The 24,332-nt window shown below is 36.4% G+C and overlaps 1 protein-coding gene across 3 annotated transcripts in view; it reads left to right on the top strand.

The window, feature by feature from the left end:
• The window catches only part of GMPS (guanine monophosphate synthase), a 78,996-nt gene that overhangs the window by 26,133 nt on the left and 28,531 nt on the right, over positions 1–24,332 (top strand). For all 3 annotated transcript variants that reach the window (XM_049628661.1, XM_049628662.1, XM_049628663.1), the window contains exons 3-7: positions 2,566–2,680; positions 9,653–9,750; positions 13,582–13,685; positions 19,057–19,250; positions 19,487–19,652. In XM_049628661.1, the coding sequence (XP_049484618.1) occupies positions 2,566–2,680; positions 9,653–9,750; positions 13,582–13,685; positions 19,057–19,250; positions 19,487–19,652 (677 nt within the window). The remainder of the gene's footprint in view (positions 1–2,565; positions 2,681–9,652; positions 9,751–13,581; positions 13,686–19,056; positions 19,251–19,486; positions 19,653–24,332) is intronic.

Below are 24,332 nucleotides of genomic sequence, written 5' to 3'. Positions count from 1 at the left end.
CTTAAAAACAGAATTTTTTTTCCATTAGAGAAATGTTTAACTTTTAAAGACTTCATAGATGTGTTTATCCTGTGAGTCTTGTTTCTGAAATAGAGTGGATTGGACATCAGAAAAGACAGGTTTAAATTTAACTCTGTACTAGTCTTAGAATACAGTTAAAAACAGTTTTGTCTTTTAAACTGTAGAATTTTTAGAGTAAGAAGAGACCCTTGAGTTTATCTAATGCAGTTGTCTCTGTTTGCCAGTGAGAACCAGTTTTAGGGAATCAAAAAATGGTGCGAGAATTCTGAATTCCTTCTGTCATATCTAAGCTCCTTCATTCCCCTCACCCAAACAAAGAAACACTCTCCAGCAAACTAACCTGGGCTGAATATTTAAGAATAGGGTAGCCAAATACTTGGCACTAGAATGCTAACTGTTTTTCCTGCCCTCTCCCCACCATCATAAACAATTCCTAGGTCTTGCTTGTGTCTAGAGGTTCTTTCTGTATAGGAGTATAGGAACTCTAGCACTGTGGCTTTGATTACTATAATCCTTTCTGCTGAGAGATCTCTTTGATCACCCTTTTCGTAAAATATTAGTATTATGACAGGAAAGACCTCTTAACCTTGTTTTCGGAAGTTTGACCTGCTTGTTACATAAAATTGGTATCTGGAATGCCTTATGGCTTATTGGGTTTTGTAATTGCAAGTTAGTTTCAAAATAATTGCAGAGTAGAAATAGAAGACTCAGAATGAGTGATTAGCTCTTCTTGAGAGTTACTGAGATAAGAATTTTCATAATTGGCTTAAGTACTCCTTGAGTTTCATCCTTGACTAAGTCCATTACCTTTTCTTTTTAATAGTATTAAGAATCTTACAGTCCTGGGGCACCTGGGTGGCTCCGTCAGTTAAGTGGCCAACTTTGGCTCATGAGTTTGAGCCCTGTGCTGGGCTCTGTGCTGACAGCTCAGAGCCTGGAGCCTGATTGGGATCCTGTGTCTCCCTGTCTCTCTGCCCCTCCCCCACTAACACACTGTCTCGCTTTCTCTCAAAAATAAATAAACGTGAAAAAAAATTAAAATTAAAAAAAAAAATCTTACAGTCCTGAGTTGTTTAGCAGATTATTGAAGGATGCTGGGCAGTCCCACGGTGGTTATGTTTTATAAAACTAAGTATAACATATTGCAGTTTTAGAGGTCTTGATTACTAAGTATATTTTATAGAATTCTAGCTTATGCATTAAAAAATTTTTTTTTTAATGCTTAGTTTTGAGAGAGAGAGAGAGAGATAGAATACAAGTAGGGAGGGGCAGAGAACAAGGGAGACACAGAATCTGAAGCAGACTCCAGGCTCTGAGCTGTCGGCATAGAGCCCAGTGCAGGGCTCTGTGAGTTCATGACAAAACTGAAGTCAGACCAAACCAGGAGTTCATGACCTTAGCCAAAGATGGATACTTACCCGACCGAGTCACCCAAGTGCTTCTTTAGCAACTTCTTATACAATTAAATCTTTACTGGAGGTGCAGGTCTCTCTCTGATTCTGGTTATTTGTAGCCATGTGAGAGTGAAGGTCAGGTGCTGCCAGATTCCCCCCCTTCCTAAAGAAAACCCAGAAATACAGATTTTTATGTAAAATTTTCAATATTAAAATGTTCTAAATTTTTGGAGTGAATTCTGAAGGCCAAATTGGATCTGTCAGTGGCCAGGTGAGAAGCATAGGCCTCAGTTTGCAGCCTTTTTCATAATAACAGTTCGACTCCCAAGTTAACCTATAGAATGCTCTGTAAATTGTAATATAGTGAAGTTATCATATTGACCTGAGAGAATGCCATGTGGGCAAAAGTCATATGTTAGTTCCTTTTCTTGGGTCTTAGGTAAAACTGTTGGGAATGTTGGACAGGTTTTCAGCCAACATAGGTTATTATTCATATTCTGTCATCCTTTGATGTATCTTGCTTTGAGTCATCTAGGGTCTTTCTGTGATGTGCTTTACTCCTTGGGTCCCAGAAGATCTGTATTTTCAATTTCTCCCTTTAGCATTTTCATTTAGTTCCTTCATGAATGAAGAAGACAAAACAAATTCATGCTAAATTTTCACAGATACAAATATTAGTATTTATGTATTTGAAGTTTGTACTTATTAACAAGTGAATGTTGAAATGATAGATTTTAACACATTGCAATAGAGTAAAAATGATTAAGCTGTGTAGGAGGCTGGATTTGCTATAATATACTGAAAACATAATATAATCCCTGAATCTGTATTGAGTCTCCCTCAGTGCTTCAAACGAGAGAAAATACAGACTTTGTACAACAGGGGGCGCCTGGGTGGCTCAGTTGGTTGAGCGTCTGAATTTGGCTCCGGTCATGATCCCAGGGTTGTGGGATTGAGCCTGTCATCAGGCTCTGCACTGAGCGTGGAGCCTGCTTGAGATTCTCTTTCTCCCTCTGCCTCTCTTGTCCGCTCATACACTTTCTCCCTCTCTCTCTCTCTCTCAAAAAAAAAAAAAAAAAAAAAAAGAGAAGAAAAGAAAAAAAATCAGCTGTCAGAGATTCTTCACTGACTCTCTTCCTTAAATCTACAGTGCTATTATCATCTCTGGAGGCCCTAATTCTGTGTATGCAGAAGATGCTCCCTGGTTTGATCCAGCAATATTCACGATTGGCAAGCCTGTTCTTGGAATTTGCTATGGCATGCAGGTACATTGGTGAATTTGCCTTAAGAATTGACTTAATTTTATCCTGTTTGTGACTCTTACTGTATTAGTATTTTCTGTCTTTAGAGTATGTAGGATATTTAGTTGTATGAGCTAATTTGTGCATATTACGAGGGTTTACAAATTGCTACAATAGCATGGCAGAATTGACCTGAGTGGAAATCTCTTTTCAGAAAAAAACAGCTATATTACTGCATATAACATAACACTATCCATTAAAAAAATAAACTTAGACATTCAGATTTATGTGTTACAGAAATAGCACACAGAGCTTCTATGTATTTTTACTCAATTTCCTTACTATTGACACTTTTAACCTTTGAGAGTAACTTGCACACATGATGTCTTGTTACTTGTTGTATTTTCTAAGGGCTAGGGCTCTCTTCTGTGTAACCACAGTACAAATAATAAAATCCGTAAGTTAACATTGATTCACTTGTGCATCTAATCCACAGAGTGAATTTACATTGCACTGTTTGTCTCATTAATGTCCCTTGTAAGTCCTGGATCCAAACCAGGACCATATATATTTAGTTGTCATGTTTCTTATTATCAGACACCTTTACTTTGGAACCATTCCTCAGTCTTTTCCTTCTCTTTCGTGACCTTGACAGATTAAAAAAAAAAAAAAAAAGGATATTCCAGTTCTTTGTAGATGATGCTTCAATTTTGGTTTATTTGCTGTTTCTGCATTGTTAGATTTAGGTTATTACTTATTTATTTTCTTTGGCAGGAGTACCATAGAAGTGATGCTGTGCTCTTCTCAGAGTATCTAACTAGGAGGCACCCGATCGATGTCTGTGTGTACCATGACAGACAATGTTAATTTTGATTATTTTGTTAAGATGGTGTCTGCCAAGTGTCTCCACTGTGTTATTAATATACACCTTGGAATTGTATCAAAAACAAGAATAAATAGGGACTGAGGTCTAGACATAAGCTATTCTTTTATGAATTAGGTGTTTAGAAATCTATTTTGGCTGCTTTGGTACTTCTTTGGTTACTTTATTTTTAGGTAGTATAGGTTTATTAGACTAGTAGAATGTGATTACTGACTAAGATGATGGGAAGATAATGAACCAGAACCTGCTAAAATCTCACTTAGCAAAGAATAATTTGTTTAATACGGTCTATTTACTGACGAGGTGGGAATAGAAATAAATTAAGAAAAGTTATCCTGGGGCACCTGGGTGGCTCAGTCGGTTGTGTCCAACTTCGGCTCAGGTCATGATATCATGGTTTGTGAGTTCGAGCTCCGCATCAGGCTCTGTGCTGACAGCTCGGAGCCTGGAGCTTGCTTTGGATTCTGTGTCTCCCTCTCTCTCTGCCCCTCCCCTGCTTGTGCTCTCTCAAAAATAAATAAATGTCAAAAAAAAATTTTTTTTTAAAGTTATCCCTAGTGGTTGTAAGCAACATGATTTTCTAAAGTGTGTCTTACTTAACCATGTCATCTGAAAATTGAGTTAGCTGGGAAAATATTCCCTGAGTAATAATTATTAATTGATATGTTACAGTATTTTGACTTTTCTAGTGTGAGAAACAAGATACTTTTTTGTTAAACTCAGAATTCTCTGCTATGATAAGAATAGCCAAATAAATATGATGACTAGATTCACTTGCTTGTGAATTGTCTTCATCTCTTCCCTTTTGCCCACCTTAAGCGGAAGGGAGGACAGGGTCGGAATACAAGTGGAATTAATCTAATTGTGAGAGTTAATCCATTGATTAACCAAATGGAATTGGTGTTAATTCAGATACTGCTTTTTACTTCCCCATGATACTCTGTTCCTCCCTAATTGATTATTGAGAACTGCCTATTAATTTTTGATTACTTGTATGCGTAGCTTAATAATTAAGACAATGTGTTCTTTCTCCCAGTGACCGAGTTGTTTTAAGTTTTTGGATTGAAGATAATTTGAAATTTTAGTAAGTGGGCAAAACAGGGAGTCATTTTTTTTTTTTTTAAACAATCTGATTGAAACCTTTATGCTTTAATATGAATATTGTACAGAAGGAGGCTGTTTAAAAGGTAGAAAGTGAGCAGACCAGTATATTCTCTTTTAGCTATCTCTGGAGTATTCGGCAAAGTAAAAAAAAAATATAAATCAATGTTCACAAAATAAAAAAATATAAATCAGTGTGAATATATTCTAACTTGGATATAAATTAAAAAATAAATTATTAAAAAATGTGAATGTTTCATTATCTCTATGCTTGATACAAGAGCAGAATATTAGGAATCATCGGTCTGTTAAACAGCTTTACCAGATTTCATTTCTTGCTAATTGTTGTTACAGTTTTCCACTTTGATTTAGAGGAAATACTGATCGCTACAAATATGTGACATACAGAGTCCAAAGGCTATAATAGATATTTTCTTCTCTATGCAACAAACATTTTCTAGTAAAAGGCTCTTTTTCCCGTTAATATTCTCTGAAATGTCAAGTGGTGATTATGAATTTCACTTGGTTAATAACTTATTTTTAGATTTTCTTATGTAATATTCTAATAAATCCATTTTCTTAGAAGAGCCTGCATCTTGATTTAGTTGATATTTGGATGACTCTTTTTTTTAAATATATCTTCACTGTAGGATGTAATGTATTTACATCATTGATTTTCCATGCCAGAGTAGTCAGTATTAATCATACAGCACAACTTAAGTGTCTTTTAGTATATTGAGAGGTATTATAACATTCTGTAAGGAAGACTCTCATAGATACCTTTTTTCAGGACCCACTTACAGTGAAATACATGTGGAAAATGTTGCCTGAATTTAAGTGCTAGTGACTGTTTCTCCCTTATGCCAGTCCCTCATATAACTGTGAGGCCTAGTTTTTCTGTTATTCATTAAGGATCTTTATTGTAGCCAGAGCCAGGCCTGCTCAGGTTAAATGTGTACAACAATCTGCCTTTATGTCCTCTGAACTTACATAGTAGGACAGTGGAATAGGCTGATCTTGGTCTTTAGACAAAAATCGTCTTTCCATAAAATACTGGTATAGATGGCACATCTAGCTAATAAGCTGTCTATAAAGGACTGACTGATATTTCTTAATGGCTATTAGTTGGGTAAGTTTAGCACCAAAGGTCTCACTCTGGGATGTACTTTTGCCCCCAACAGCATTCTGAAATTTTAGTAATTTCACTATTTTATGTACCATCTTTTCCCATTCTTGAGACTCTCTTGTAGAGACTTTCTAATTGCTTTCTGGTAATTCTTTGCTTTAGAAGAAAAAAGTTAGTCCTGCTCGTTGCTCCACTTATTTCTATTACTCACCACTCAGCATAAGAAATAGAATATTAGTACAACTTTCGAAACTCTCTTTATACTTTTCTCCATTCATGTTTTTTTCCTACCAGAGGCAGCACTTTTCCTGAATTTTATTATTCATTCTTTCTTTTCCTTACAGCTTTAGACATAAGCTTATATCCTTAAATAATGTTATTTAGGTTGCCCATTGATCTTTATATAAATGAAATTCTGCATGTTAATACATTTAATTGTAAGTGACTCATGTTCACTACTGAATTTTTTGTTTGAATAGCACAGATTAATTATACATTTCACTATTGGTATTGCTGGTCTTTTTCCAATTTTTTGCTATTACAGACAATACTGCCATGAATATTTTTGTACTTGTCTTTTGGCGTTCTGCATACTCTAACTTTTCTCTAGGGCAGCCATGAACTGAAATGCTGAATCTCAGCTTTACTAGTAATATTTCCCTCCAATTTACATTCCTGCAGCAGTATGTGAAAATTCCTTGTGCTCTATATTCCTGCCAAGCCTTAACATTGTCAGATTTCTTGTTTTATTTGCCAATCTGAAGAGGCATTAAATGGGATCACATTGTAGTCTTAATGTTCATTTTCCTTATTATTGTAAGATTTGTATGTTTATTTGCCAGTAGTGTCTGCTTTAGTATAGAAGCATGTTAATGATTTTTGCCCATTTTTCTATTACAGTGTCTTATTTTACTGTGTTTGTATATGATGGATACTAAACATTAGCCAAATACATATAGCAGATACCTTCTAGATTGTGACTTGCCTCTTCACTGTTGTAATTTCACTTGGTTTCTGTTTTTATCCTTTTTTTCTTTCTCTTTCTTTCTTTCCTTTTTTTTTTTTTTTTTGCATCCTGAGAAACATCTTTATTACAAGTGTTTGGTTTCTTTACACACTCCATGAGGTTTTGTCAAATTACTTCTATTAAAAGGGTGTATCCTTCCCTTTCTCTCTCCCAAACCTAACCCTTGTTGTAAAACTGGCAAGATAAGAGCTGATCTGATTGGGGCAGTAGATCTGGAGTACTGCATGAGTTTCTTTTGAGGCATTTATGACAGTGGGGTTATGAGGAATCCATACTGAAAACCATTTCCTTAAGTCAGAATACTAAAACAAAAATTTAACAAGAAAACAAATTGTTTTATTATAGGTAAAGTTATCCCCCCTTCTCACAAACACAAGCTTAACTGATTGTCAGCTCTTTGCATTTTAACCTTAAGTAGTGTAGTCAGGAAGGGCACCCCCCCCCCCAAGAAAAAAAACCAAACAAACATGAAAGCTTTCTCAACAGGTAAGATAACTTCAAATTTTAGGGCAAGCCTTTGGCTTTGTAAAAGCATTTAATTTAGATTTTGTGAACTTTTAATTTGTGTTGAGTTTGAACAGCTTTAGTTTTCTTGATCATTCAGCTGTCTTTTAATTAAGAACGGCAAATTAAAGGAGGTAGAGGCGCACAAGGTTCACTGAGTATATGAAAGACAGCATTTTTCATTCAGCAAATTTTAATGACTGCTTTGGGCCACATGCTTTGGTAGGCCTCTGGGACTGTGAAGAAATCTGAAGACATGGGGGAGAGCACATGGTCTCATTGTTTTGGCAGTTACACTTGTTTGGCTGGAGTAGAGAAGTGGGGGTGGGGAAGAGAGGTGATACTAGACAGGGGGCATGTAATGAAAGCTTTTTGTGTAATATAAGCGACTTGGACTTTATCCTATAGACAGAGGGTCAGCAAACTGTGGCCTGCCTCCACATCTGGCCCATTGCCTCTTTTTGTATGACCTGCAAGCTAAGAATAGTTTCTGTGTTTTTATTTATTTTTTACTTTTATTTATGTGTTTATTTTAGCACGAGCCAGAGAGAGGGGCAGAATGAGAGAAAGAGAGCCTTAAGCAGGCTCCATGCTCAGCACAGAGCCCCAACCCCAGGGCCGATCTCATGACCCTGGGATCATGACCTGAGCTGAAATCAAGAGTTGGTTGCTCAGTCAACTGAGCCACCCTGGTGCCCCAGTTTTTATGGTTTCAAATACTTGGAATAAATTTTTTTAAACTGTGTGTGTGTGTGTGTTTTTTAATGTTTATTTATTTTGGGTGTGAGGGACAGAGAGAGAGTGGGAGAGAGAATCCCAAGCAGTCTCCATACTGTCAGCACAGAGCCCTACTTGCAGCTGTATCTCATGAACTGTGAGGTCATGACCTGAGCCAAAACTAAGAGTTGGATGCTTAACCGACTCAGCCACCCAGGTGTCCTGAAATAAAAATTTTTTTAGAGAATTACATTTTGTGATGTGAAAATTAAGTGAAATTCAAATTTCAGTGTCCATAAATAAGGTTTTATTGGAACATAGCCCTATCCATTTCTTTAAGTGTTGTCTGTGGACAATACTTGTCTGTAGCTTTCATGCTATGGCAAGAATTGCATGGTTGCTTCAGAGGCAGTAGGGCCTGCAAAGACCAAAATACCTACTCTTTACAGGAAAAGTTTACCAACCCTGCTGTAGATGGTAGAGAGCCATTGAAGAAATTAATCATGGACTAACACAATCATATTTATATTTTAGTAGCTGACATTGGTAGATCTCTAGAATATAGACTGGTTAGACTGTAGCAATGTTTCCTAAACTGTGTGGTAGTTAATGTACTGCAGAAAGTGTTTAATACCTGGGTTTTTAGTTAGGGAAATTTGGGCTAAATGGGTTAACAAGTTTTGTTTTGTTTTTTTCTCTCTTTTGGGCTTAACCCAAACCTTTATTGCAGGAAGTTTTATTTTGAATGTCTTCAGAGGAGAATGTAGAGGGCAGCATTTGCTGATGATTTTGAGGAATATTCCACTGTGCATTGTAAGAATGGACATTTATTTAGCCCTCTGCCTGCTTTTTTGTTGGGAGCTGGGTCAACCTGTAACCTGCATGGGTATGGCAGGTATCTTATGACACCTGTTGTGGAACAGACAAACCCAGATGAGTTGTAGTGGTTACCTCGATCAGAAATAATGATTGTAAAAATCTTTTGTGTATTTTTTTTTGGTGTTGGGGAGGAGTTGGGCAAATGTGAATGATAAATTAGAAGATTGATTGACACAAGGAGGGGCAGAATGAAGAGACTGTTTGAAATAAGAGTCTGTAGGTGTATGGGATTTGTACAAATGTATGTAATTGAAAGACCAGATATTCTTGCTTACGCTGTGTCCACACCATAGCCTTCTGCAGGCTTTCAGACTGTTCCTTTGGGGCCAAAGATTAAATCGCTTGGAGAAATTTATACCTGTCTAGTTTTAATACCACAGCTCTTCTATCATCTGCTCTTTTTCTAAGCTCAGAGTACCTTTTAAAATGCTTTTAAATTAAACTCAGATGTAAGTATTAAACCTCCATTTTAACAGATGAATTAAAGTACACTAAATGGAAAATCTGCCAGTATTTAATAGAAATTAACCTCAGGTCAGATATCTAATCTAGTTTTGTTTTATAACTATTCTTCTTAATAACTGTGCAATTTTATATGATAATACCAAGTTATCTATATTTATCTAAGTCTTTGATTTTTGGGGCACAAACATAGCAGATATTCTGAAAATAAGAAATATAAATTACTAAATTAGCATAATAAAATGGGTAATTTTCTTTTGACTTACATTAATGTCAATTTATTCTTTTTTTGAACAGATGATGAATAAGGTATTTGGAGGTACTGTGCACAAAAAAAGTGTTAGAGAAGATGGAGTCTTCAGTATTAGTGTGGACAACACATGCTCATTGTTCAGGTATTATAGATATTTTTAGATGAATAAGAATGGTTAATAGAGTACCTGATTTAAAGTTGGGATTGTTACTCTTCAAAATTAGAGAATCTGTAATAATGAAATTAAGGCCATCCTAGTGGCCATCGGAGTAATTGTCATATTTGTTTTCCATTTGAGTGTCAGGATGGCAGAGGGTGGTGGGGAGGCTGATTAGGAATAGTGAAAGCCCTTATGACCTAATTTAAAAACACTTGTGCAGTCTTGGATTCCTGTTTGGAGTTGTGGACTGGGATGCTAACATTTATGGCTTTTCTTTTTTACTGTTTGGGGTACGATTTTAAACATTCGTGTGCCAGGTGTGGCAAATCGATAATGTTTTAAACTATCTTGCATCTGCCACGTGTGTTTGTATATCTCTTCCTTCATGTTTTTTGCTGGGTACTTAGCAAACAGCCAAATTGTTGGACTCATTGCTAAATACGTGTTATGTTTCCCTCCTCACTTTCTCTGTGTTGAGCGTAACTGTACCTAGTGTACTATCTTTTAATATAGTGAATGTATTAATTGATTTTGTTGCTAGGTGATAATAGATAAGGTGCTATAGCTCTAATCTATTTGAAGATAGGTGAATGAGCTATTCATAGCTTCCTAGAATCATTTATCTTCTGCTTGACTTAAAAAAAAAATGCTGTTTTCATTCAGTTTTCTAAAGAACCATAAACTTTCCTTTTTTGGGTTTTTCTGTGTTTTGGGTAAAGCTCATTTTGGTGGACTATTAATAGTGTTGGTTACTTTCTTGTTTTTTTTTTTTTTTTTTTAAGTAATCTCTACACCCAATGTGGGCTTCAAACTCATGACCCCAAAATCAAGAATTGCATGCTCCAAAGACTGAGCCAGCCAAGGGCCCCCCTCACTTAATTCATTTTGACTTAAGTTTAATTTTTATTTCTTTTTCTTTTCCTTTTTTTTTTTTTTTTTAATATTATAAGTAATCTGTACACTGGACATGAAGCTCAAACTTAACTCTCAGATCAAGAGTTACATGCTCTACTGACTGAGCTAGTCAGGCGCCCCTTAAATTTCCTTTTTACTTTAAAACTACATTTCCCCCTTACTGCAGTAAATCTGTAAAGTGCAGGCTGATATCGATTGATACAGAGTTAACCTGTTTTTCTTTTTTTTTTGGTGAATCCAAGAAGTCTGTTTATTTATAATTTAAGTATAGTTGACACGATGTCACATTAGTTTCAAGGTACAATATAGTGATTAGACAAGTCTATCCATGATGTGGTTACTTTTTTTTTTTTTTTTTTTTTTAATTTATTTTTGAGAGTCAGAGCATGAGTAGGGGAGGGTCAGAGAGAGAGGGAGACTTAGAATCCAAAGCAGGCTCCAGGCTCAAACTCAAACTCAGGAGCCATGAGATCATGACCTGAGCTGAAGTCAGTTGCTCAATCAACTGAGCCACTTATGTTCCCCTTGTTATCATTTCTTTTAACTGCTAATTATTTTTAGTTACGGGTTTGTTATAAGGTTCTTTTTTTTTTTTTTTGAATTTGAATTAGTTAACATTTAGTGTAGTAATGGTTTCAGGAATAGAACCCAGTGATTCATCACTTACGTATAATACCCATTGCTTGTCACAAGTACCCTCCTTACTTCCCATCATCCATTTAGCCCACCCTACTACTCACCTCCCCTCCGGTGACCCTCAATTTGTTCTCTGTATTTAAGAGTCTCTTGGGTTTGCCTCCCTCTCTGTTTTTATCTTGTTTTATTTTTACTTCTCTTCCCCTATGGTCATGTTTTGTTTCTTAAATTCCACATATGAGTGAAATCATACAATATTTATTTTTCTCTGACTTATTTCACTTAGCATAATACACTCTAGTTCCATCCATGTTGTTGCAAATGGCAGGATTTCATTCTTTTTGATCATACTGTGTGTAAGGTTCTTAAAGGCTCCATTGACTTGTGCCTAAATTAATTCTTAATGAATAGTTTTCTCCAAATTGGACAGATCAGAAATTTTAAAATCCAACTTATTTTTATCTGAAATAGAGACATAACCCCAGTTGATACACAAAACAGGCTGTGGCTATCTCCTCTTTAATTTTGAGGAAGAGCAAAAATAAGTGTATCTGTTCAAAGATTATCATTTTTCAAAACAGCCAAATGGCTCAAAATAATTTTATGAACTGAAGCTATTCATTACCAAAATACATTTGAAATCCAGTGCTTATCCATTTCATAATGGAGAGGTTGTTTACATTCATCTGTATCCCAAGTGACTAGTCTTGAGAACCATTTTAGGAGTCATGGTGGTATATGATACTGCAAGAGGTTTTTTTAAATCTAAAGATCTGGTTAAAATTTAAAGTTTTTCTGTCTTCTAATTCTACAATTCTGGGACTCCCCTTCATTAATCCTAAACAACAATGGTGACAGCAGTTAGTAAACCCAAAACATCGTTTTGGCTTTAATATACTTTTATCTTCTTGCTTTATTTTTAATTAATTTTTTTTAACTTCTTAATATTCAGACCTCTTCCAGATTTTCTCATAATATAAAAAATGTCTTTTTATAGTTGATTTGTCTGAATCAGGGTCAGAGAAAGTCCATGCGTTGCATTTGATAAATGTTACTGACAATTTCTTTAATCCATGCCTTTGTTTGGCGTGAGAAGTAGAGATACACATTGCTACCGGGTTGTCTTTGTTTCTAGGCCTTTTCAGTGAACAAAGTTAGTCAAAATGTATTCTTTTAGAAAAAACAAAATCAGTGTACATTCTTATTTCCAATTAAAATGAATGTTTATAGGGTTTTTATCTAATTCCTTTGATTTTGCATCTGCTTACTGTGAGGCTAAAAATCTGAATTCCTAATTATATTAATTATTTAATATTTATTTTACCCTGTGATATGTATGTATTTATACTCTCTAGCTGCAAAATAACACTACCAGTATTAGTACTATCACTTTTTGATAGAAAACTACTGAATATTTAGTTCTCTGAAATGCCTTTTGTTCTTAAGATAGTTCCTAATAGGTAAAATTTTGAAATTAGTATTTTGTAGCTTCTTGAAATTATTTTTTATGTGTGTGGTTATACCACCAACTTTATTTTTTCAGTTTTTAAATTTTACAGATTGACTTTTTTTACGTTTATTTTTTTGAGAGATAGAAAACAAGCAAGTGAGGGGCAGAGAGAGAGGGAGATGCAGAATCCGAAGCAAGTTCCAGGCTCTGAGCTGTCAGCACAGAGCTGGATGCGGGGCTCGAACCCATGAACCATGAGATCATGACCTGAGCTGAAGTAAGACACTTAACCCACTGAACCACCCAGACGCCCCAACAGATTGCCTTTTTTGGTATTTAATGCTCTCATTGACTTTTTTTTTTTTAAATGATGCATAGAATAAATTTAAATTCCAGCAGAGTTGCACTGTTACATGTTTCTAAATTTTTTGATTTACATGTACGGTGAGCTAGTATTTCTAAAGGGAAAAAACAAACTTTAGTGATAAGATGAGTAAGTTCTCGGGATCTAATGTTCAGGGATGATGACTACAGTTAACACAGTATTGTATACTTGAAAGTTGCTAAGAGAGTAGATCTTAAATAGATGAAAAAAATGGTACCTATGCTAAATGATATGTGTTAACTAACCTTATTGTGGTAATTATTTCATAATAACATGTGTATATCAGATCATCAGGTTGTATTATCTTTAACTTACACAATGTTATATGTCAATTACATTTCAATAAAGCTGGAAAATAAAGCATAAGGTCTCATTGATCATGTCTCTAAGATATTTGTATGTTGTGTTTTATTTTTTGTATGTTTAGGGGCCTTCAGAAGGAAGAAATTGTTTTGCTTACCCACGGAGATAGTGTAGACAAAGTAGCTGATGGATTCAAGGTTGTGGCACGTTCTGGGAACATTGTGGCAGGTGAAAATTTTTAAACCTTTGCAGATCTCATTTCAAAAAACCTTATCTGAAAAGTCTAAAAATATGTTTCTGTATGAGGTACTCAAAAAGATTTTTTTAAGAGTTATTGTACATGTCATAAAATTGACCGTTAATTTATGAAGGGAATTCAATATTAGATTATTTAAAGTTACTTACTGGTTTGCTCTGAAATACTTAAAAAAAATGTTCGTTAATTCATTCATTTTTTAAAATTAATTAATTTATAGAATTTACTTATTGTTTACATCCAAGTTAGCATATAGTGCAACAATGATTTCAGGAGTAGATTCCTTAATGCCGCTTACCCATTTAGCCCATCTCCCCTCCCACAACCCTTCCAGTAACCCTCTGTTCTCTATATTTAAGAGTCTCTTCTGTTTTGTCCTCCTCCCTGTTTTTATACTATTTTTGCTTTCCTTCCCTTATGTTCATCTGTTTAGTATCTTAAATTCCTCATATGAGTGAAGTCATGTGATATTTGTCTTTCTCTAATTTCGCTTAACATAATACCCTCCAGTTCCATCCATGTAGTTGCAAATGGCAAGATTTCATTTTTTTGATTGCCGTGTAATACTCTGTTGTGTGTGTGTGTATACTACATCTTCTTTATCCATTCATCTGTTGATGAACATTTGGACTCTTTCTGTACTTTGGCTATTGTTGATAGTGCTGCTATAAACAGTGGGGTGCATGTGCCCCTTTGAAACAGCACACCTGTATCCCTTGGATAAATACCTAGTAGTGCAATTGCTGGGTCATAGGGTAGTTCTATTTTTAATTTTTTGAGGAACCTCCATGCTCTTTTCCAGAGTGGCTACACCAGTTTGCGTTCCCACCAGCAGCGCAAGAGATCTTCTCTCTCCGCATCCTTACCAACATCTGTTGTTGCCTGAGTTGTTAATGTTAGCCATTCTAACCAGTGTGAGGTGGTATCTCATTGTGGTTTTGATTTGTATTTCCCTGATGATGAGATGTTGAGCATTTTTTCATGTGTCGGGTAGCCTTCTGGATGTCTTCTTTGGAGAAGTGTCTATTCCTGTCTTTTGCCCATTTCTTCACTGGATTATTTGTTTTTTGGTGTTAATAAAAAATGTTCATTCTAATAAAAGTTCTCCAGATGCAAGATACTGCTTTTAGAGCTCAGGAAAAATTGGAGAATGGTCTGTTTTTCTGTTGTGCCTTATTCATAATTGGGTTTTTAAATGCCTTCCTTAGGTGTACATGGACATTTGCAAAACATCAGACTAAGCACTCAGGACATTTCTCTGAGCCAGGATTGGTAAACTGTGTTTTATAGTCTGTTTCTGTATGTTCAGGACCTAAAAATGATGTTTATTGTTATTAAAGAGTTATAATAAAAGGCAGGGATTGTGTCCCATGTATGCATGTGTCCCTAAGGGCCTAAAATTTTTACTCTTTAGCCCTTTGTAGAAATTTTACCAATCTGTGCTTTAAACCCATTTTTATTCTTGACTTTTCTGAGGAAGAGGAATTGATTTTCTGGCAGTTTGTGATTTTTGACATGCTTACTTGGTTAGTTGTTACGTAAATAATTATCAATCCTAGAAGTCAGTAGAAAATGGGTTTATCAATAAAGTTATTGTTTGAAATGCCACGCTTAAACAATAAGTTGAAAAAAAGATTTGTCATGGATAAACTGAATTGAGTATTCTGCCTGCAATTAGTTAATTAGACTAGTACATTAACGTAGAAATGATTGATAATGGTTTTTGTCTTGAAATGTTTTTATTTAATATAAAAGATCAACAGTGTTAGATGGCTTATGTATTTTTTTTCATTCAACAAATACTTGTATACCTACTTTGTGCCAGTCACGGTTCTAGGTGCCAAGGATAGAGTAATGAACAAACTGGACAAAAGTCTCTGTTTAACATTCTAGTTGGGAGGAGGGATGGGACAGACAATACACAAATACAGAATATGTCAAGTGTCAGACGGTGTGTAAGTGCATTGAAAAAATACAGGGAAGAGAGGAGTGTTGCAGAATATGTGTGATTAGGGTTGTTACTGTTTTCTACAGGATATTCAGGGAGGGTATTCCTATAAAATGATACTGGGCATGAAGGAAGTGTGATCCTTCTAGATAGTTGGGGGAAGAGGAGATAGTAGTACAAAGCTCCTGGGATGGGACCGTGTTTGAGGAACAGCAAGGAGACTATGTGGTTGGAGCAGAAGAAGCCGGGGGGAGAGTGGTAGAGGTGAGATGAGGGAGGTGTTTGGGGGACCAGAACACAGACCCTTTGAGACCACTATGAACTTTTTGGCTTTACTCATAGCGAGGTAGAGTTTTGAACAAAGGAGAAACTGAATCTAATTTTAGGCTTACCTTGGCTACAATGAAGAGCAAAGAGGAATGGGTCAAATGTAGGAGTAGGGAGATCACTTAGTCTATTGTAGCAATTAGGAGAGGGGAGTGTAAGGTACAGTGTGGGAGAGGTACAAGTGGTCAACAGTTACTGGTTTCTCGCATAGATCTTGTATGTACTTTGTTAGATTTATACCAAAGTATTTCATTTATTTGGGTGCTAATTGTGTTTTCAGTTTCAAGTTCCACTTGTTCATTGTTGATGTGTAGGAAGGCAGTGAACTTTTGTGTATCAACCTTAGATCCTGCAACCCTGCTATGATCGCTTATTACTTCCTAGTGTTTTTCTGTGGATTTTTTAGGATTTTCTGTATAGGTGATCATGTCATCTGTGAACAAAGACAGTTTTATTTCTTCTTTCTCAACCTGCATGCCTTTTATTTTCATTCTGTTTTTTTCAGTGTTTTTTCTCATTGTTGTTCAGTTTTGGTTATTTCTATTGAGATATCCTGTAGCTGAGAGCTGCTTTCCTCAGCTCTGTCCAGTCAACTAATAAACCCATCAAAGGCATTCTTCATTTTTGTTAACAGTGCTTTTGATCCTAGCTTTCTTTTTGATCCCTTCTTAGACTTTCCATCCCTTTGCTTACATTACCCATTTGTTTTTGCATGCTGTCTGCTTTATCCATTAGTCTTAGCTGCTTAATCACAGTTTTTTTAAAAATGTTTATTTATTTTTGAGAGAAAGAGTGATGGAGGGAGGAGCAGAGAGAGGGAGACAGAGCCCGATGTTGGGCTAGAACTCACAAACCATGAGTTCTTAACCTGAGCCGAAGTCAGACACTTAACTGACTGAGCTACCCAGGCGTCCCAATCCTAATTGTTTTAAAGCCTGATCTGATCATTCCAACATCCCTGCGATATCTTAGTCTGGGTATCTGGTTCTGATGCTTATGGTATCTCTTTGAACTGTGTTCTTTGCCTTTAGGATGCCTTGTAATTTTTTGTTTGTTTTGGTTGTCATGCATGATGTACTAGTTAAAAGGAATTGTTGTAAATAGGCTTTTAGTATGTGATGGTAAGGTGTGGGGATAGGAAGAGTAGCTAGCTCTCAGTTTTTTAGTAAGCCTGGGTCCCTGGGCTGTTGACTTCACAAGTACTCAGTTTTTTCTCACTGTTAGATGGAATGTGATGACTAGAGTGGGCTGGATTTGGAGATTTCCCTTCTAGCAGGTCAGTGGTCTCTGATAGAAAGCTAACTCTTTAAGTGGATTAAATAGTTTCTCCTGAGAGTAGATAGACCTAGTTAGGAAGAACAGAATGTCCTGGTATATTTTAAAATGGTTTCTTTTTCCCTCTCCCTGACATTTACTTTGAGAGCTTAGTCAATCTCCTGGAGGTAAGATTCACAAAAGTGTCAGGGCCCGTGATGAGTGGGTACTCTTGGAATTTTTATCTCTCAGATTTTCACACTGAATCCCTAGCAATTCACTGATTATAGTTTAAGTTTCCCTACCTCAGCAGTGGTTCCTGTGGATGTTTGCACTCATGGGTTTCTGCTATGGTAAGTTATGATTCTCTGTGTTCATCTGCAGTCTTTCCAAGGGCAGTGGTTAACTTTCTGCTTATTGTTAGGACAGAGCAGTGTCCTTCAGGTTCTTACATGCTGGACTGGATACTGGAAGTAAGACTGGGTTCTGATAGGTTTTGAAAGGAGAGACAAAGGAATTGCTGTTGGATTACATGTGGAGTGGGGAAAAAAGCGTATAATTGGGCTTTAACTCCCAAGTTTTATGACCTGAGTATCCAGAAAGGTGAAGTTTTTGTTTACCTGATGGGTCAGAATGCAATCATGTGGATTTGTGTATTAAATTCAAGATGCCTTATTAATCATAGAAATAAAGGTATGAGTAGACATTGGTATATGTAGGTCTAGACTGTAGAGTAGAAAATTGGGCTTGAGGCATAAATTTGGGAGTATACCATCATACGGGTAGAATTTAGAGCCGTGAGAGTGATAGATCACTCCATGTATAGAGAAGAGATTTAAGTGCTCAGTACTGGGCAACTTTCATTTGTAGAGATGGATAAGATGAGGAGGAACCAACAAAGATTAAGAAGGAACAGTGAAATCAGCAATGAACCAAGAGAGAATGGTGTCCTAGAATAGAACCCAAGTAAAGAAAATGTGAAGTTCGTTGGTATAGTAGAATGAGTATGAGTTTGGGAGCCTGCTAGACCTGATTTAACTACTTACGTAGCTGTACATTTCTTGATATCTCAGAGCCATAAACAGGGGTAATGCATGCACATGTAAAACATTTAGCCTAACACCTGTTGCTTAATAGGTAATCAGTAATTTCAGAAACACATTAGCCAAGTCCATGAAGTTATATCTGCAGTTAATAGTATCTAAGAAAGGAGTACTTAGAATATTCTCACAGGCCTAATACGTAAAGTTGGTAGCTGCACATTGCATATGAAAGCTACGTGGGACCGAGAGCCAAAATTGAGTTATCATTGGGGTGCCTGGGTGGCTCAGTTTGTTAAGCGTCTGACTTCGGCTCACGTCATGATCTCACAGTTCACGAGTTCGAGCCCTGCATTGGGCTCTGTGCTAACAGCTCAGAGCCTGGAGCCTGCTTCAGATTCTGTCTCTCTCTGCCCCTCTCCCACTCATGCTCTGTCTCTCTTTCTCTCTCTCAAAAATAAACATTAAAAGATTTTTAAAAATTGAGTTATTGTATTATGTAGACAAAGTAATCTGGGTGGAGAAGTTGAAAGTACTGTGAAATAATCTCTGTAGGACTTATTTCACTGTCATACATAAAAACCTTTGAAGAAAAATTGTGGCAATATAGTTTTTGTTTTATGTGTTGTCTTTTTTTTCCTGTAGCTAAAAATGCACTGATTTATATCAGTTTTCACATTTATAGAGGAAGAAATTGTGAGGAATTACTATGGGTACTTAGTTGAGTCTTCAACATGAAAAAAATTTTAATTTGTGATTATTTTCTCTATAAAGGTATAGCAAATGAATCTAAAAAATTATACGGAGCACAGTTCCACCCTGAAGTTGGTCTTACAGAAAATGGGAAAGTAATACTGAAGAATTTCCTCTATGATATAGCTGGGTGCAGTGGGACCTTCACTGTGCAGAACAGAGAACTTGAGTGCATTCGAGAGATCAAAGAGAGAGTAGGCACATCAAAAGTTTTGGTAAGGAATTTACATCTGGAAGTCTACAAATTTATTTCAGTAATGTTAGAACTCAAAACTGGCTTCATCAACCATAGCCCTTAAATGTTGACTGGGTGATGGGATGCTTTGTGAGTTGCACTGGTTCAGAGTGCTTTTCCAATTACCATACATACTTGTGCTAAAAGCAGCGTTTTAAAAGCTGATAGTTTTGTTTGTTTACTCAATTTGATTTTTCTTTTAATTTCACCTTTTAGGTTTTACTCAGTGGTGGAGTTGACTCAACAGTTTGTACAGCTTTGCTGAATCGTGCTTTGAACCAAGATCAAGTCATTGCCGTGCACATTGATAATGGCTTTATGAGAAAACGAGAAAGCCAGTCTGTAGAAGAGGCCCTCAAAAAGCTTGGAATTCAGGTCAAAGGTATTGATGAACCCTAGAAGAGTTAATATATATATGAGGATTTATTTAACAAATCAAATCTAGCCTTATGGTTTGAATGAGCTCATTGCCTTAACCAAGTACATGTTTCTCAATAAGCTTATAGTTATGTTTTTTACATTATAAGTGTCTGGTTCAAGGGGCGCCTGGGTGGCTCAGTTAGTTAAGCATCTGACTTCGGCTCAGGTCATGATCTTGCGGTTCGTGGGTTCTAGCCTTGCGTCAGGCTCTGTGCTGATAGCTCGGAGCCTGCTTCTGGTTCTGTGTCTCCCTCTTTCTGCCCCTCTCTTACTCATGCTTGTTTCTATCTCTCAGAAATAAAACCTTAAAAAAAATTTGTGAGTATCCAGTTCAAGAGGTGTCCCAGTATAAATTTTAAAACTGTTGATTATTCGTAATGTTATATACAGATAACTAAAATTTCTGCTACCATTTTGTTCTCTTCTGTTCATTTCTCTTTTTGGGTTATCTTTTCCCATCTGTAATATTATTTATGGATGAGAATTTCCAAGTTTTCCTACAAGTATGGATGTACAGATTATTTTACAGACTGAAAGGCTTATACAGAGGAGTGAAGAGTCTATGGTCATCTTTTTTTTTTTTTTTTTTAATGTTTATTTCTGAGACAGAGCATGAGTGGGGGAGGGGCAGAGACGGGGGGGCGGGGGGGGACACAGAATCCAAAGCAGGCTCCAGGCTCTGAGCTGTCAGCACAGAGTCCAACGCAGGGCTCGAACTCACAAACCGTGAGATCATGACCTGAGCCGAAGTCGGTCGCTCAACCGACTGAGCCACCCAGCCACCCGTATGGTCATCTTTTCTCCTAGTTTTTTTGAGAAATCATTGATAACACATCAGTGTGTAAGTTTAAGACAATAGCATGATGATTCGATTTTATATGTATTTTGAAAGGATTATCACAGTAGTTCCAGTTTACATCCATCTTCTCATATAGGGACAGTAAAATTAAAAAGGAAAAAAATTTTTATGACATGAACCCTTAGGATTTACTCTTAACTTTTCTGTTTATTATTCAGCAGTATTAGCTATAATTGTCATGTACAATATACCCTTAGTGCTTACTCATCTTATAATTGGAAGTTTGTATCTTTTAACCTAACCTTCTTCCCAATTCCCCTTCTTCCCACCTTCCACCTCTGATAGTAAGTCTGATCTCTTTTTCTATGAGTTTGGTTTTTTTGGAGTCAACATATAAGTGAGATCATACAGTATTTGTCTTTCTCTGTGTGACTTATTTCTCTTAATACACATAAGGTCCATGCATGCTGTCACAAATGGGTAGGATTTTCTTGTTTTTTTAATGGATGAATAATTTTCCATTGTATATATGTACCACATCTTTATTTACCCATTGATGGACGCTTACTTAGGTTGTCTCCATATCTTAGCTATTGGAAGTTATGCTGCTATGAACATGGGAATGCAGGTATCTTTTTGAGTGCTTTCATTTCCTTTGGATATATCCCAGAATTAGAATTGCTGGATCGCATAGTAGTTTTATTTTTAATTTTTTGAGGATCCTCCAAACTCTTTTCTTTAATTTTTTTTTTTTTAAAGTTTGTTTATTTTTGAGAGAGACCGAGACAGAATGCGAGTGGGTTAGGGGCAGAGAGAGTGAGAGAGAGACACAGAATCTGAAGCAGGCTCCAGGCTCTGAGCTGTCAGCACAGATCCTGACGTGGGGCTTGAACTCATGAGCTGTGAGATCATTACCTGAACTGAAGTCTGATGCTCAACTGACTGAGCCACCTAGACGCCCCCCTCCAAACTCCCTTCTATAGTGACTGTACCAATTTACAATCCTAACAACATTGCACAAGGATCCCTTTTCTCCACATCCTCGCATTTGTTAATCTCGTCTTTTTGATAATGGCCATTCTGACAGGAATGAGGTAATACCTCATTGTAGTTCTAATTAGCATTTATCTAATAGCTAGTGATATTGAGCTTCTTTCTGGGTACCTGTTGACCTTTTGTATATCTTCTTTGGAGAAATATCTATTCAGATCCTCTGTCTGTTTTTTCATTGGGTTATTTGTGTTTTTGCTATTGAGTTGTAGAAGTTCTTTACATATTTTGGATATTAACCCCCCTTATCAGATACATGGTTTGCAAACATTTTTTCTCATTCTGTAGGTTGCCTTCTTTTTTTTTTTTTTAATGTTTGTTTATTTTGAGAGAGAGAGAGAGTGAGTGGGAGGAGGGGGAGCAGAGAGAGAGAGAGGGGGGGAGAGAGGGAATCCCAAGCAGCAGAGAATCTGCTCAGCATGGAGACAAGCTGCGGGGCTCCATTTCAAGACTGAGATCATGACCTTAGCTGAAATCGAGTCAGAAGTTTAACTGACTGAGCCTTCCCAGACACCCCTGTGGGTTGTCTTTTTACTTTATTGATGGGTTTCTTTTGTTGTGCAGAAGTTCTTCAGTTGGATATAGTCCCACTGGTTCATTTTTGATCTGTTCTTGTGCTTTAAGGGTCCTGTGCAAAAATTCATTACCAAGACCCGTGTCAAAGAACTTTATTTCTGTGTTTTCTTTCATGGTTTCAGGTCTTATATATTTAGGTTTTTAATCTATGTTGAGTTAACTTTTCTGAGTAGTAAAAGGCAGGGGTCCAGTTTCATTCTTTTACATTTATATATTCCATCACCATTTATTGAACAGACTGTCTTTTCTTTATTGAGTATTCCTGGCTCTCTTATCAAATATTAGTTGATTGTGTATGCTTGGGTTTATTTCTGGGCTCTTGATTCTGTTTTTTTTTTGTCTGTTTTTATGCTGATACCATACTGTTTGGATGAATATAGTTTTATAGGATAGCTAGAAGTCAGGAAGTGTGATACTTCTGCTTTGTTCTTCTTTCTCAGGATTTCTTTAGCTATTTGGGGTCTTTTGTAGTTAACACATATTTTAGGAGTGTTTTTTCTACTTCTGTTTAAAAAAACCCGTTAGGTTCTTGGTAGGGGTTGCATTAAATCTGTAGATGGCTGTTGGTAGTATTGACATTTTAACAGTATTTTTCTAATCCATTTATTCATTAATTTATTCATTAATTTGTGTCTTCTTTGATTTCTTAAATCAACATCTTGTAGTTTTCATAGTAGAGATCTTTCACCTTCTTAGTTAAATTTATTTCTAAGTATTACTGTTTTTGATACTGTTGTAAATGGGATTGATTTCTCTATTTTTTTTTTTTTTTGAAAATTTGTTGTTGGGGTGCCTGGGTGGCTCAGTCAGTTAAGCGGCCGACTTCGGCTCAGGTCATGATCTCGTGGTCCGTGAGTTCGAGCCCCGCATCGGGCTCTGTGCTGACAGCTCAGAGCCTGGAGCCTGTTTTGGATTCTGTGTCTCCCTCTCTCTGGCCCTCCCCCATTCATGCTCTGTCTCTCTCTGACTCAAAAATAAATAAACATTAAAAAAAACAAAAAAAAAAAAAGAAAGAAAGAAAATTTGTTGTTAACATATAGAGACACTACTGATTTTTGTATGTTCTGTATCTTGCAACTTTACTGAATTCATTGATCAGATCTAAGTTTTTTGGTTCAGTCTTTAGGGTTTTCTCAATATAAAGTCATGTTACCTGTAAATCCAGACAGTTTGATTTTTTTCCCTTTCCAATTCTGATATCTTTTATTTCTTTTTCTTGCCTGATTTTTCTAGCTAGAACTTGTAGTACTTATGTTGAATAGGATTGATAAGGGTGGGCACCCTTGTCTTGTTTCTGGTCTTAGAGGGAAAGCTTAACTTTACACCGTCTAGTATGATATAACTGTGGGCTTGTTGTATGTGGCCTTTATTATGGTGAGATATGTTAATTCCTGTGCCTAATTTGTTAATAGTCACTTTTTTTAATTTAATTTTTTTAATTTTTTAATTTTATATCCAAGTTAGTTAGCATATAGTACAATAATGATTTCAGGAGTAGATTCCAGTGATTCATTCCCTATTTGTAACACCCATTGCTCATCCCACAAGTGTCCTTCTTAATGACCCTTACCCATTTAGCCCATCTCCCACCCATTATCCCTCCAGTAACCCTCAGTTCTCTGTATTTAAGAATCTCTTATGTTTTGTCCCCCTCCCTGTTCTTATATTCTTTTTGCTTCCCTTCCCTTATGTTCATCTGTTATGTATCTTAAATTCCACATATGGGTGAAGTCATATGATATTTGTCTTTCTCTGACTTACTTCGCTTAGCATAATACCCTCTAGTTCCATCCACATTGTTGCAAATGGCAAGATTTCATTGCTGAGTAATACTCCATTGTATATCTATATATACCACATCTTCTTTATCCATTCATCTGTCGATGGACATTTGGGCTCTTTCCATACTTTGGCTGTTGTCAATATCGCTGCTATAAACATTGGGGTGCACGTGCCCCTTCAAAACAGCACGCCTATATCCCTTGGATAAATACCTAGTAGTGCAGTTGCTGGGTCTTTGGGTAGTTCTATTTTTAACTTTTTGAGGAACCTGGTCACTTTTTTTTAAGTCCACTAGTAAATTTTCAGTTTTTTTTTTTAATGTTTATTTATTTTTGAGAGAGAGAGACAAAGCATGAGCGAGGGGGGGGGGAGGTGAGAAGAGGGAGAGCCAAAGCACAGAGCTGTCAGCACAGAGCCCGACACGGGGTTGGAACT

The sequence above is a fragment of the Panthera uncia genome, chromosome C2, assembly GCF_023721935.1.
Source record: "Panthera uncia isolate 11264 chromosome C2, Puncia_PCG_1.0, whole genome shotgun sequence".
Lineage (NCBI taxonomy): Eukaryota > Metazoa > Chordata > Mammalia > Carnivora > Felidae > Panthera > Panthera uncia.
Note: the sequence above shows the minus strand (reverse complement) of the source record. Positions and strands in the feature narration are given on the sequence as shown.